Source organism: Homalodisca vitripennis, chromosome 3 (genome assembly GCF_021130785.1).
Source record: "Homalodisca vitripennis isolate AUS2020 chromosome 3, UT_GWSS_2.1, whole genome shotgun sequence".
Classification (NCBI taxonomy): Eukaryota; Metazoa; Arthropoda; class Insecta; order Hemiptera; family Cicadellidae; genus Homalodisca; species Homalodisca vitripennis.
In genome coordinates, this window is record NC_060209.1 from 67,444,169 (window position 1) to 67,459,342 (window position 15,174).

The 15,174-nt window shown below is 32.2% G+C and overlaps 1 protein-coding gene across 1 annotated transcript in view; it reads left to right on the forward strand.

The window, feature by feature from the left end:
* Positions 1 to 15,174, forward strand: part of LOC124357016 (multidrug resistance-associated protein 1-like) — a 112,505-nt gene that overhangs the window by 49,571 nt on the left and 47,760 nt on the right. Inside the window, exons 3-8 of the mRNA XM_046808387.1 lie at positions 1,295 to 1,420; positions 4,418 to 4,555; positions 6,907 to 7,032; positions 8,065 to 8,261; positions 8,826 to 9,008; positions 11,096 to 11,270. Coding sequence (XP_046664343.1) covers positions 1,295 to 1,420; positions 4,418 to 4,555; positions 6,907 to 7,032; positions 8,065 to 8,261; positions 8,826 to 9,008; positions 11,096 to 11,270 — 945 coding nt within the window. The remainder of the gene's footprint in view (positions 1 to 1,294; positions 1,421 to 4,417; positions 4,556 to 6,906; positions 7,033 to 8,064; positions 8,262 to 8,825; positions 9,009 to 11,095; positions 11,271 to 15,174) is intronic.

Below are 15,174 nucleotides of genomic sequence, written 5' to 3' on the forward strand. Positions count from 1 at the left end.
TAAATAAAGTGTAAAATACTTAGATGAACTTAACATTATCTTACTACAAATGAATTTTAATGTTAATTTCATACTAATACAATGCTGTGTTTTATCCAGTGTGCTTATGACTTCAAGCTAAAAACCTTCATACCAATAATATTTGTATTTACAACCTCCAGGTTTATAACAAACACAATAATTCAAGAACCTAACTGCTTATGCATCTGCATGGAGACATCTGATGTTCATCATTCATTTCTATCAGCAAGTCACTATTCTATATTATATTTGGTTATATCATATTACTGCTGTAGATAATAGTAGCTATTTGGAGTAAATAAGAAATTTGAAATAGTGTTTACCGACATAATCTACAAATAACACGTTCACTGCTCCAGATACCATATTGCCCGTACTGTGGTGTCACTCTGTACAGAGCAGCATTGAAGGTGTTATAGTGTATGATAACTTATCATATGTGAGTGTTGAGTTTAGCTCAAGTTCACCTTCCTCTATGTAAAGCATAATGATGTCACAAACTTGAGTCCTGGAATGTGGAGTCATGTTCATGTGAAGAGATCCACAAAAAGTCAAAGATCAACATGACTCCAGATTCCAGAAGTCAAGTTTGTGATAACATCATATTTCAGGTGCTGCAATTAAGAGGAAGGTGAACTGGAGCCTACTCAACATTGATATTGGATCAACCCTTCCCACCATAGCTACGTTATCATATGCTTTGTATTAAATTAAATGACAAAATTTTTGTTAGGAAAATAATGTTTACATTAACATGATTCTATTTTGTAAAAGTTAAATGTTTTCTGTTTTGGGGGTCTTCTAAGCATCAACGTTTCTCTGACTTGTCATTCTCTCAATTCGGTGCTAAAGCCATACATGCTGCCCTATTTGTTCTGCCTCTTATATATTTTTGAAAAGAAGTGTTTTCTAAGTTTTTAACTTGCCTCTTATTAATGTGATAAAAGTACATGACATTTGTATCTAAACAATAAGTCTAAAGAGTTAATCATGGAAAAGTATATAAAAATTCAATTTTTTGTTTTTAAAACTTATATACTTGTAAAACTCTTGAAGAATATTACAGTATGTTTATTATTGAAAGATTACAGTAATGAGGTTTTAATTTTATTAGTTGGTGTTTCTTAACACTTTCATTGCGGCTGTATACTAAGTGATCTCTCTAAGTACTCTCAGCAGCTAGTGTGCAGTATGATGTTTATCAAAGTCAACATGTTGCAAGTTGGTTGCTTTGTGATGGAGACATATAGTTTGACAGATTTTTGTTTGACAGGTGCTCAACACGATGCTTGTAATACTGAGTGCATTCAGCTTGTTTTCTTCAATAATCCTGTATTTAAATGGAGAGAAGATTTATCCTGTAGACATCTGGACCCCATGTGTGTTCACAGCAACTTTTGTAAGTATTCATACTCTTGTTTTATTTCAAATAATACTATTATTTAGCGTTAAAAAAGAAATTTTAACTTATTAACTTTTAAATATGTTCGTACCATTGGAATTGCACTAAATGTGACATAAGGAAGTTGTTTGGTTTTTGCGTTTTTTGGGTATTGTGTACATTATAATTCACCAAAGTGCCGTGAATGTATAGGAATGTGTAAATGTATTATTTATGACTGTGAGGAAGTAAACCTCATGCCAAAATTAAATAAATATACTTTGTTATTTTGTCTGGTGATGTGTGGCTTGGCATATGGAAATAATCGTACAGCACACCTACACATACAGTGCACCTACATGTAGAACACAGCTGCCAGTGGAGTTTAAAAAAATGTTTGTTCTTATTTTTTTCTTTCAAGAAGCAGAAAATAAATTAAATTTGAGCAAAAATTGAATTTAAAAATCTAAATGCATGTTAATTGTATCTAGGCAATTAACACCACCGCTTTGAAAATTAGTTAACTTATCAATTTATTCATGTTCTAAGTGTATTAAATTTCAAAACTTTAAAATGTAGGATTGAAGACTTAAATATACAGGGTGGTTATAAATTATTGTACACATTTTAAGATTGAATAAATAAATAACCAATCAACTTAAAAACATGGGAATTGTTTTATTAAATTGTAAATTTAAAACAGTTTTATATACTGACTGAAAATTAATAATTGTACACATTACAATAATTATAAAAAGTAGTTATAAAAAGAAAGTAAAAATGTCACTTAAACTGTGGGTGTAAGGTATGATTCTTCTTAATGACTTGTGTTGTGACATAGTCAGCTGGTCAACAATGGATCTTTCCACACCAGTTGTTAATTACAGTTGACTAAACAAACACTAATCTAACCTCAGTATGAAAATGGCTGGCTAGTGTGCAAGAAAAAGCAAGGTGTGTTCTTTGGTTTCATGAAAGCAGATCTGTAATAACTGTTCAAAGAAGGTTTCGTTTAGAGTATGGCCGCAATCCTCCGAGTAACAATTCTATAAAACGCTGGTATAGGCAGTTTGAACAGACGGGAAGTGTCCAACATAGAAAAGGTGCTGGTAGACCTCCAGTTTCTGAAGCTATTGTTGATCAAGTAAGAGAATTGTTTACGAGGAGCCCTGGTAAGTCTACTCGGCGTGCAAGTTTGGAATTAGGATTACCTCGATCAACAGTCTTAAAAATTTCGCACAAACACCTTAAGCTCCATCCATACAAAATTCAGTTATTACATGAACTAAAACCTAACGATAAACCTTGACGCTACGATTTTGCTGTTAGATTACTTGACCTCGAAGAACAAACAATAAACATTGGAGAAAGCAATTTCTTGAAAAAAGTAATTTTTTCTGATGAAGCAACCTTTCATGTTTCTGGTAAGGTGAATAGACACAATTGTAGGATTTGGGGTAATGAAAATCCTCATAATGTTCGAGAACAAGAAAGAGACAGCCCTAAAATAAACGTTTGGTGTGCATTGGCTATAGATGAAGTGATAGGACCCTTTTTCTTCGCAGAACCGACAGTCACTAAAGAGGTATACCTCGACATGCTTGAACTTTTTGCAATCCTGCAAATTGAGCATAGACAACCAAATGTTTACTGGCAGCAAGATGGTGCCCCTCCACACTGGGGTAAGATAGTACGTGACTACCTAAATGACACGTTTCTTGGTCGTTGGATTGGACGGGATGGTCCAATTCCTTGGCCTCCACGTTCCCCAGACATTACACCCTTAGACTTTTTTTTGTGGGGCTATGTCAAGGACAGAGTCTTCGCCAAAAAAGTTCAAGATATTGAGGAAACACATGGTGTGAGGTTGAATTTAGACTACAAACTTTGCGTGCAAACCTCGGAGAGCACGTGGAATTAGTTTAGTTTCCTTGTAAATGTATGAATAACAGTAATCTTTTTGTCCTTCATTGGTAATAAAACTGTTTTAAATTTGCTATTTAATAAATCAATTTCCATGTTTTTAAGTTGATTCGTTATTTATTTATTCAATCTTAAAATGTGTACAATAATTTATAACCACCCTGTATTTCACTATTTAAAATACAAACTTTAATGTGTCCTGATATGGTTGGTAAATTATTCAAAGGGTCGAATAGAAGTACTGCATAATATGTCCATAAGAGAACAGAACCAAAAATTACTATTTATGAGGTGCTCATTAGGTTAATATTTTAAGGTATATATTTGAATTTTATTTCCCTTTTTATTTTATTTTATTTATTTTTTTTAATTATATTCATATTCACCCTGAATATGGTGAATATAAGGATGAGAGGAATTGTTATCAAGTTATAGCTTAATGTTAGAATTTTACTTTAAATCTTGGCAAATAGGGTTTAGCCAAGAGCAAGAGATCAGTTTTATGTGGCATTGGTAGTCAGTGGACATGTATTTATAACTTAAAAGGACAGACTGGTAGAAAAACTACATATTTACAGATGAAATTCTTCTGCTTTTTATGTAATCCCTACAAACATTTATTGATGCACTTGACCAATGGTTGAATAGCGTTTTTAATTGAAAAGTTGTATGTTTTTGATTGTTTGGCTCCCTTTAACAATATCTTCTTCAGCGTTCCAAACAAATGAAAATCAATATTTAGTTACTTAGTTGCTTTATAGGAATGTAGGAGAAATACGGCAGTAGCATTTTTTTCATTCTAGAGCAGACATTTGCTGGTATTTTAAGTTCAGTAAGTAATAACTGAGTAAAAAAACATTGAGGGTCTTTTAGTGGATTTGCTATTTGTTTACAAGTAAAATACAACTTAATATTTTTCCTTTTTTGGAGAGGGGTGAATATTTGGAGCCACAGATTCCACTACATTGAAAAATTGTTAAAAAATTATACTTTATATTTATATAACAAAAGCACTGAATTTGCGTTTTTAACTGTTTTTGTAGAGGGGAGATAGTTGGAGCCGAAAAATTGTCTATAGTGGAAGTGTTTCAGATATTGGCGTTAGTTTTGCTGTTATGGGATAGAGTGAGAGGTTTACAAACATCAGGAGTTCTGTTTGTGTTTTGGCTTACTCTCAGCATAGCTGGCATGGCACAGTTTCTTACTGAACTGAGTCAAGTAAATGAAGAGGTAAGTATTGATGTGATATGCATTATCATCTAAATAGTAGTTCTTATTCGTCAAAATTGATTCATTATCAAATTTTGTTTAACCTGTTATATTTTGGCTTAAAGGCATTTGTCTTATTAATGTGTTTACTTATAATTAATTTATGATATGGTATAAGTTTTAACCTTAAAATACTCTTTGCTTACCATGATAAAATAATCTAATAACTCTAGTTTAAATACAAAATATTGTTCAATATTATTCAAAATATTATCACCAAAATTCAATTGGAATATTCCATTTTATATGAAAAAATTATAAAACTAAGTATTTTTGCAAGTGACATATGATTATTGGAATTATTATTATCTTTACATACTATTCTCAACAAATGTTAAAAAAATTGTGTATTTTGACACATCACATTTTATTTAATTTATTCTATTTCATTGATTTCAATTTTTTATTTTGCTATTAAAACTAATATAATATATTGATTAAACTTTTATTTGTTACATAACCCCATACAACAATTAATAGTATTGAAAATATTATAAAGTACTATTTTTCCTTCAATTAATTTTTAATATTATTTTATTTGTTTTGAAGGTGTTTTGTACATACAGAAATAAAAATTAGAAGTAAAATAACAATCAATTCGAAAATGCAATCCTTATAAAATTTAAAAATACAAATACAATAATAACAGAGTCAAAAATACAATTCATTTAAAGTTGAAAATTGTAAATGCAAGAATGATAACACTGAAAATACAATTTACATAGAGCTAAATATTGTAAATACAAGAAAAGTAAATTTGAAAATACAATTTATGTAAAGTTGAAGATTGTAAATACAAGAACGATAAAACTGAAAATATAATTTACATGCATAATATTACACAATATAAATGTTGAGTATAATAGTAAATGAAACGATGATAATTCTACCTAAATTTACACAATATTTTAATATCCAATGTTATTACTATATTTTAATTTATATAATTTTTCTTTTATCAACTTATTTTAACTTGTAAAGTTTTATTTTAATTTGCTTAATTTTATTACATCAGGTTTAATTTAATTCAATCTTTTTTGTTTTATATTTTTATTTCAAATTTGTTTTGTCTGTATTTAATTTATTCATCTCGCTGCATTGATTTTTATATTTTTATTTCATTTATTTTGATTTAAACTGTTCACAAGCGAGTTAACATCCCAGTTTCATCGAACAATTTTATTCACACTTCATTCCTTGCTTGTTTTAAAATCTGTATCATATCCATATCAGTCTGTCCTACAAACTAACACTAAGTGAACAAAATAATGATTATGAAAATTAACTTTTAAAATGTTAAAAATATTGTAGAATAATGATATACGGCACTACCCGTAAATGATTTTCACAGAAGGGTGCACACATGTCTTTATGAAGGTGGAGGTCACTGTGAGAACCTTCTTTAGGTCATAATTTAGTCATCAAAAATAATTATAGAACTACCAGTCATACATAGTTTAAATATTAGGCTTTATCAGAACTCAAATATTCTTTATTGAAAACAGCAAAATCATTCCATATTACTATCAATCATAAGGACTATTAAATTTTTTACACTAAATCATGGTAACACATTTAAATTCCCAATCCGTGCAAGGGCAATAAATGTTGATGCATACGTTACTCTTGATTCAGGGTTTTTCTTTTTTGAACTCAATGGGTTTTTCAAAGGGCAGCAATGTTACCCTTACATTCAGTTCGGTAAAAGCCTTTGTTATGTTCTGTCATGTCTTTCGATACTCTATAGTACATTGTATTGGATTACTGAAACAAAAAGTAGTAGTTGCTTTAGTTCATTGATATTTCTCATTAGTCAACTTAGCTGAGTCATTAGTACACCATTAGTGTAAGTGGCATTACTTCAGCTTTCATAAGGCAGTATGAATTTTATTCCTATAGCTAAGATGCAGGCAAGTTTTATCTATGTATATGCCTGTTTCCGCTGGCTAGCTCATTACAACAAATTAAAAATATTATTCAAAAGTATCCAACAAAACTTTTTACAACTAAACTGTATGACTGGTTGCTCAAAAGTTCATTTTATGATTTTTAATAATTTTTCAGTATTTCAAGTTATAAAATTTATGTACAGGCTGTGTATTAGAACATTGCTTTGACTTTGTCTTTTAGATGTATAGGTACATGACAATGCTTCCTGTCAAATAGCAATAGAATATTATTATTATTGCAGATTATTAAAAGATTGTTAATTTTGGTTTTTTTTTTTAAATTACTCTAAACAGATATGGATTCTTAAATAAGTTTTGCAAAAGTTGATCTGCAACTACAGTTTGATTTGTGTTTGGTTCCAGAATCCGGAGGAACACAGACACAAGATTATTCTATATATGATCTATTATCCCGTTCTTGTATTGATGTTCATTCTCAATCTATTCTCTGATCCAGTTCCTAGAATAACAGATTATCCAAAATATCAGGTAAAGTGTTATTTTTATTTTGTTATATTAGATTAAATCTGCTGCGGTTCTATTTGCATTAATTATCTGAATCATTATGTAAGAAATACGATAAAATCTTTGATTTCAAAAGGCTCATCCTAAAGTTTAAAATTTATTTTAATAGTTTCCAACTCTTTCTAGTTGCTACTAGAATATTCGATTAAAAAATTAAATTAAGTAAAAATCTCTTTAAAAGATGCCAGAATGAATGACAAACTATCCTCAAAATATCTTGTTTTGATGATAAACTGTGATCAGAGTTCGTTTAACCCTAACAGTGACTGACATTTTATTTCTTCTTAGCAGGTCTCAGTTTTCATTTCCAATGTATTTGGGCTTTTAAGGTCATAAAAAAGCAATTAATTACGATGTGACATATTATGCTTCAGAAGAAAATGAAAAATGTTTGGCTAAACAGGTAGTGTATATGATGATAATAATTAGTAGAACAAAATATTTGTAATGACTCTTACAAGATTTAAATATATTTTTACCATAGTTAATAATAGTGTTCAACATTATCTGGCGTTTTAAAAGTTTCTAGCACTGAACAATCTTTTTTTGGTAATTGGAAATTTAGAAACTATGTGTATTGAGTACTTATCTTCTTGGAAAGTCTTGACTTTCCACTATATAAAAGACATTGTTGTAGGTTTATGAGACATTTCCTGAATTTCCTGAATGGATGTAGCAGGGCATAATTAATGCCTACAATATTCAAAATACTAAAAATACTAAAGATGATACATCTATGTTTATCTGGACCAGCTAGGTCTCTTTTCGTTGACTCACAGATAGTAGTAATTTCTACTACAAACATCAGAGCTCTTTCTTTTGTTTGTAGTAATTTCTATAAATTACTACTATCTGTGAGTCAATTACTAGTATTTTACTTGAACATACTACGGTTGTATAAAGAACCATATTCGAATATTTTGGACAACATTCTATAGTAATATAACCATCTTACCTTTTTGTTGCTCATTTGACATTCACCTTTTGTTATTACAGAAAATATGTCCTGAAGTACAAGCATCATTTGCTTCAAAAGTGGTATTCGGATGGTTTGATCAACTGATATGGAAAGGTGTTCGAAAGTCTTTGACTGTTGCTGATTTATGGGACTTGCGCTATCAAGATAGTTCGGACCAAGTAGTGAGACGATTTGAAAGAAACTGGGAAAAATCTCTTGGAACCATCACAGCTAAGTAATAGTTTAATTTAGTACTAATTTTGGTAGCATTGTTAGTGTGCATCTGTAGTTAATTCTATTTTAAAATTTTTATTTTTATTTCAAACTTTCAGAATTATCATTCCCAAAAATGAAAATCCTGGAAACACGGCTTTATTTATTCAGGTTTGAATCATAATAAATAAAAAGCCATTGTTAATTAGATTATAAAAAATTGTTTAATTTTTGTTCAAATTACTGTTGATTATCCGTGTTAAAATTTTTTTAATCAGAAATAAATATTTTAATTCTTTTTAATTGAGCTTAAACTGTAATAGTTCTTTACAGGTAAATATTTTTGTAACTAAATGATTTGATGGGATTATTCACAGGTCATGATATATGTGGGAAATTCATTTTTAAATTTACTAAATTTGTTATAAGTTTATTTTATACTAGAGAATTAAGTATTGTGTATGCAGGATGCATATTAATGAATAAAGAATTTATGAATAATAATTTAATCTAAGGATTCAGCTGATGTGATGTTAGAAGATATGTTTCCTGATGATTTCATAATGTTCTTATTTTTTTATTGCAGAACAACTGATGGAGGCAAGAAAACAGAGTCAAATCGGACCAGCCCAAAATCAAACAGAAAATCTAAGAAAAAGCTTTCTATAATAGGTCCACTTTGTAAAACATTTTGGATACCTTTGTTGTCAGGTGCTTTCACCAAACTCATCGGAGATATGATAGCATTTGCCAACCCTCAGGTTTTAAAGTAAGTCAGAGGTAGCTTTAAATTATTTAGTGGTCAATCTGTACAATGCAACTGGGCAATAAAATGAGTTAATTTATTATTGTGAAGCCACGAGGGTCGTGCCTTACTGATGGAGAGATTCCATACGGGCCCTGGCCTGGCGATGCGCAGTGGTCTACTTGTCATTTGGAGGAGTGGGGGAAACGCTTCCTCAGTCTGTATCGCGGAGCTGTGTGATGCGGACCTCGCGCTTGCTTGTATACATTAATGTTTAAATTCAGATAGAAATATTTTAATTGTTACTATTGGAAGTATGTTAACTATACTGCCAATGTTAAATTTGTCTAACATGTGTTTAAATAATCGTACGCAGCACGCAGATCCAGCTCACTGACAAGTGACAGTGGCAAGCTTTGTGGCGCGGCAGCAGTCAGCCTCTAACCTGTTATGACGGCTTCTCCCATTCCGTACCACACCACTCCTCTGTCGCACTTCTCAGGGCCCGTATGGAATCTCTCGATCTGTACTCATAGTAAATCTGTTTGTGAAAGCAGTTGCGCTTTCTTCTCATTTTGTGAGGGTGAATAATTTATGAGGTTCTTCACATATTCTACTTAATAATAATGCTCTCTTTCTCTTTATTAACAGAAATAATAAGAGGCATGCATACAGTATGAGAGTAATACAGTGGTGCACCCATGAAATTTCTCGGGTGTGTCCAGGGGTCCTCCCCCAGGAAATGCATGAAATATTAGGTCCTAAAAACTTCATTTTATAGTATTTCTGAACTAATAAAAGGAGGGGAAAAAATCAGGTCAGAGTGATAAAGTTTACAGTAAAACTACTCACTAGGAGGTTTATTCAAGGATAGTTAAAATCTTCTGCAACACAACAAATACAGTTTATATGAAGTGTACTAAGTGCTCTTAGTCATTATCTTGAGCATTTTATTTTGTAGACCACCATTTAAAACGTTGAATTTCTAGTACAGATTAAATTGAGCAGGTTTTGTTAATTTAATGTAACTGGCAACAGCTTGTTTTGACGCTCAAATCACCAGACTGCCTAGGGCGGTGTTGCATGTAGTGACATCGTACAGACTAACACAGTATAGAACTGCTCAGAGGTTAACATCTCGCTCACAACTGTTCACATCAGGACTACTGCAAAAGATACTTTGTATCGGGTACTTGTCTGTCCTGTGAATAATGCAAACTGAATGTACCCGGTACAGATTACTGTTACAGGTACTTTTGTGATACAGATACTTTAAACGTTTACTGCTGTTCTTGAACTCATATCAGCAAGTTTCGTCAATCGACACCAAGCAGGCGTTATCTCACTGGCACCCGCTTGTATGTATATATCTCGCGCTCGCGCTTAGAGTAACTTTTGAGGTGCCTGGCTGCATGAATGAACCATAGAAAGTATCTGGGAACGGAGAAAACATCTTTTTATAGTTCCCCTAATAACATATATAAATTTCAGGTTTTATAATATGACGAAAGTACTATTTTTATTAATTGTACTTTAGGGGTGCCTGGCAGGGGGTTGGAACTATACAGTGTTTGGCATCGCACATGCAGCTTTCTATCGTTGTTTAATGTTGAAATGTATAAAAACTGAGCTTTACACTATTACGAATTTAAACTGTGATTTCACTCACCTTTACTACCTGTTACCTGCCGAAGCCACCGTGACCCAGGCTCCATACTCGAGGTACGTTTATACCTGTATAGTACTCGTATACTGACAAGTTGTCAGCCTTTATGAAATAACGAATGCCTGGGCGTCGTGGGCTCTTGCTCTATTAGTGTGTTTTGTGATTAATTAACTAATCATTCTTGTTTATCATAATGTTTTAGAGTTTCACTGTGAAAAGGAGAGCGGAGATCAATTCCCGAAAGAGTATTTCTATAAATTAAAATAATGGTAACCATCTAGAATTTTCTGACTGCCTTTTTTAATTTAATTTTGATTTTAATCTTGTATTTAATAATCTGTTATAATTGTTGTTGAATGTGAATGTAGCAAATTAGACCTAATTAAAAATTTTGAAATATTTAAAATTACAGCTAGTATTGTTGATACACACATACTTGTTGCAGCCTGATGATCGAGTTTGTAGCCAGCAAGGAGTTCATGTGGAGAGGGTTTCTCTACGCAGTCAGCATGTTTGTCATAGCCGAGTTGCAGACTGTATTCTTCCATCAGCACCTCATGAGCATGTACGTCATTGGGATCAATTGTAGGACTGCATTGATGTCAGCTATTTACAAAAAGGTCTTTATTTGCAGTTTAAAAATTGTTGTATCCTTTTTCATTCTTGAAATTTATAAAAAAGAAATTTCCATAATTCTATCATAACAGCAATTCTCCAAGGGGATGCATGGTCATGAGTGGCACATTACATTCAAGCAGTATTGACAGCTAAAATTCAATTTCCTGCATTTTGGTTGGTAAATGTGAGGTGCATAGAATGATATACATACGGTAGATGGAACAAAACATTATATTTACTCTTTCTGTACTTGTATTTCACAAGTTTAGAACGTGTCTTAGCATAAAATATTATAATGAAAAATCGTGAATAAAATAATTTATTTCAAATGATTTTCAGATACCGTACATTAAGTGGTGCATAGATTTTAACACTATGATAACCAAGATGGTAATTTAGTTAACCAAGAATTGGTGCTGTCAGTGGCTCATAAAAAAAATTTATTATAAAACTATAAAGTGTGAATCCTAAAGCCAGAGCTCCCCTCTCCCCCAAAAAGTTTGTTATCTTACCTTTAAAAAAGAAAATAACAGAATAATAACATTTAGATAGGTTCCACCATATAACTTAATAAGTCAACTACAGATAATCATTACATTTAAACTGTTTCTCTATTCATTTATAAATGCATAAGAGAAGGTCCAGAATGTTTTAACCCATTGCGGATCGTATTGTTTTGGCGCGCGGGCACCAGCGTGCACGAATTAATTTACGGTCAGCGGCCACACGAACAGCAATGGTGCGCCACAGTATCGCTCCCTATTGTATACTAGAAAATTCAGCTGTGAAGGTATTCGTTCAGATGGAACATGGGCCTGCTGGGGTATCTGTGGTATAGGAACGATAACACGCGAGCAAGGTTCCGGGGTGGCAGGGATGATGTCTGAATCATAGTCTAAATAAAGCGGCTCGGGTGAAGCGATTACAACATCCGGGCCATTGTCTAGACTAAACCCGCCAACATGTACGTCTGTGTCGTTTAGTTCTGTGTCACTAACCTCAAAGGTATTATAATAACAACTGAGGAAAACACCCAATCAGAAGCGCTAAAAAGCAGAGAGTAAACTCATATGAATGATTTTTCAACTGCGATCTGTAGGATATTTATAAAACTTTGAAAACTCTTAACATAGCCTGTTATTAAACACTCTTAGTTGACAAGTGAAGACGATCACCCGATCTATCAGAATAGAACTATTTGGAGGGACGCTTAAAAGCAGATCTCTTTTGCGACCTGAGCTTGTCATCCATAGGCTGCTTGTTAGGCCCGGCTGCTGCGTGACGAGCACCGCTCGTCAGTGATCCGCAATGGGTTAACAGATACTTTTATTAGAATTGCATTAGCAAATCCTATATTTTCAAGACTTTTTTGTGATTATATGTAATAATTTACTAGCAATATATTAGAAAATAAACAGTTCTATAGAAAAATAGTTCTTACCAATGAACCAATAACAAACCAGTATATAATTTTCCAATTTCTCTGAGATAACTTAACCTAGTCTAGAATGTTTGTGACCAAGTCACTCATTAGAATCACCTTTGTTTACCACCCTAAAAGGTTTGCCAAAAGAAATTCATTTTGCTGCCTTCATTTCTTAAAATGAGACCTACTATGACCAATAAGAATGGCTTAAGAGTGTTTAACATTGTTCTTTTGTAGTAAAGCTCAGTTCATTTCATTATAGTCAGTGTGCTGTAACACCTTAACTACACAGAACTGCAGCTTATGAGAATTTAGCATCAAACAAGCATATATGTTGATAAATTGATTCTTTTAAGATATTTATTTACTAATTTCTAGATGAAATGGTGCTTTCACTCACAATAAGCACTCTCAAAAATATATACTTTTTGTTCACTTTGATGAAAAATGTATCTATCAATGAAGAGAGAACGTGCAGAATTAGATTAATCTTCCAGCAAAAATTTTTAATGATTTTTTTGAAGGAATTTAGTGTTTGAAGCTCTTTTCACGCTATTTGTAATTTATTGAAAATATATTGGCTGTTATAAGAAAATGATTTCTTAAAGTGGGCGGTTTTGTGTATTGGAACAGGAATAGCAAATATGTTCTATGTAAAATAATTATATCAGGAAATGATAGGATCGGTTTGCACACTTTTGTAAGTTTGAGTCACCTGTTATCTGTTTTGAATGATTTAGCTCTTGTAAATAACTCCCTTACCACAACAGCACCTTCCCTAACCTCATTAGTCACCCATGCAGGTGTGGTTGCCTTGCATTTTGTTGTTTTCTTGATATGAAATGCCAGTTTATCATAGTTAATCTCTTTAAAAATTTAAGAACTTCATACTGACAGATTCACCAGAAAAAACATTCTACCAGTTTTCATACAAGATTGAACATATTTAGTAACTCTAGTAGGTTTGTTTACATAATACTTATAATTATACAGTTTTAAAATATTCTTAAAATCTTAAAAGACAGAGAATTATGTTTGAACAAGTTAATGTTGAAGTCTTTTAAAACTGCTAAATGCTTTTTTTTCTTTTAAGGCTAATTCAAAAACATTTGTAGCTTGTAAAGAAATATATCTTTGTTGGAAGATCTGGTATTCTGTAACAGCAAGCAATAATAATATTGATTTTTGTTTTATTTAGATATAATTACTTTTATAGGTGACCATTCCAAATTTTAGTTCTCGCTAAGTTATCAGATGTCATCTCTTACGAGGGTCCATTTTTCAACCTCCGATCTCACCCCATGATGGACAGACACATGGCAGGTCCACTTTGGGTGCAGTAGTCGATCGTGCATCTACCCTGCTAACACATTTGTCACTACCGAGTTCAAGTAGTTAGTTTGCACTGAGCTGCAGTCGCATAAATCTGACCGCCTCTACTGATTCTTCCGACAAATGTGAACAGAGGAGGGTTATTCATTTTTCGTGTAGCAAAAAATATATCAGAGAATGTGCTGTGTTTACAGAGAAAACATTATGAGTAATGGTGTTGTGCGTGAATGGTATAGGAAGTTTAAAGATGGCTGAACGGACATGCAAAAGAAGGACAAGGAAGCGAGTCTGTCACTACAGATTTGTTCATTTATTGAATAAATTGACAAAGTGCTGAGAAAAAACTGTTAATTCACAATAAGTGCTTTATATTTGGAATTTCCAGAAGTGTTGAGATCTTTTTTTTACTCTAATGTTAGAGAAGATTTAGGCTACAAAAAGATTTGTGCTTGCTGGGTGCCAAAGCTGCTGACTGAAACTAACAAAAATTACCGAATGGCTACAGCTTTGACTTTCCTTGAATTGATTCTATAATTTGACATTCGGCCATCTTTAAACTTTTGACACTATTCACATATAATAGCATCAGCCATGATGTTTTCTGCTGCACTACTCGCTTCTGCTTGCAGGAAACAAATAGCACTCCTCAAATTACAATTGACGGGAGAATCAATAGAGGCGGCCATGTTTATACAACTGCAACTCAGTGCAAACTGACTCTACTTGAATTTGGCAGTGATAAATGTAACGGAGAAGATGCGTGATAGACTATTGCTCTCACAGCTGACCTGCCACTTGTCTGGCCGTCATGGCTTGTGATAGTAGGTTGAAAAAAGAACTATCCTCATACATTAAATTGAATGTGATTTTTAACCAATGGACAAGAGGCTCCTCCTTTCAAACTTTGTCTGCAATATATGGAGTCTACAATAAAATTGTTTGTTTTAAAATATTTTACATTATCACCAACAACAAATGCTCACTTATTCAAATCTGCATTTACATATTGACTAAGACATGCTAAATGTGTAACATTATTCAGTATACTATGAACATTTTTATGATAAAAGTTTACACTTTGAAATCCTGTAACACGGGTTCTTAGATTCACAGTATGTGTTTTACTGTGAAAAATTATGTTCACAATT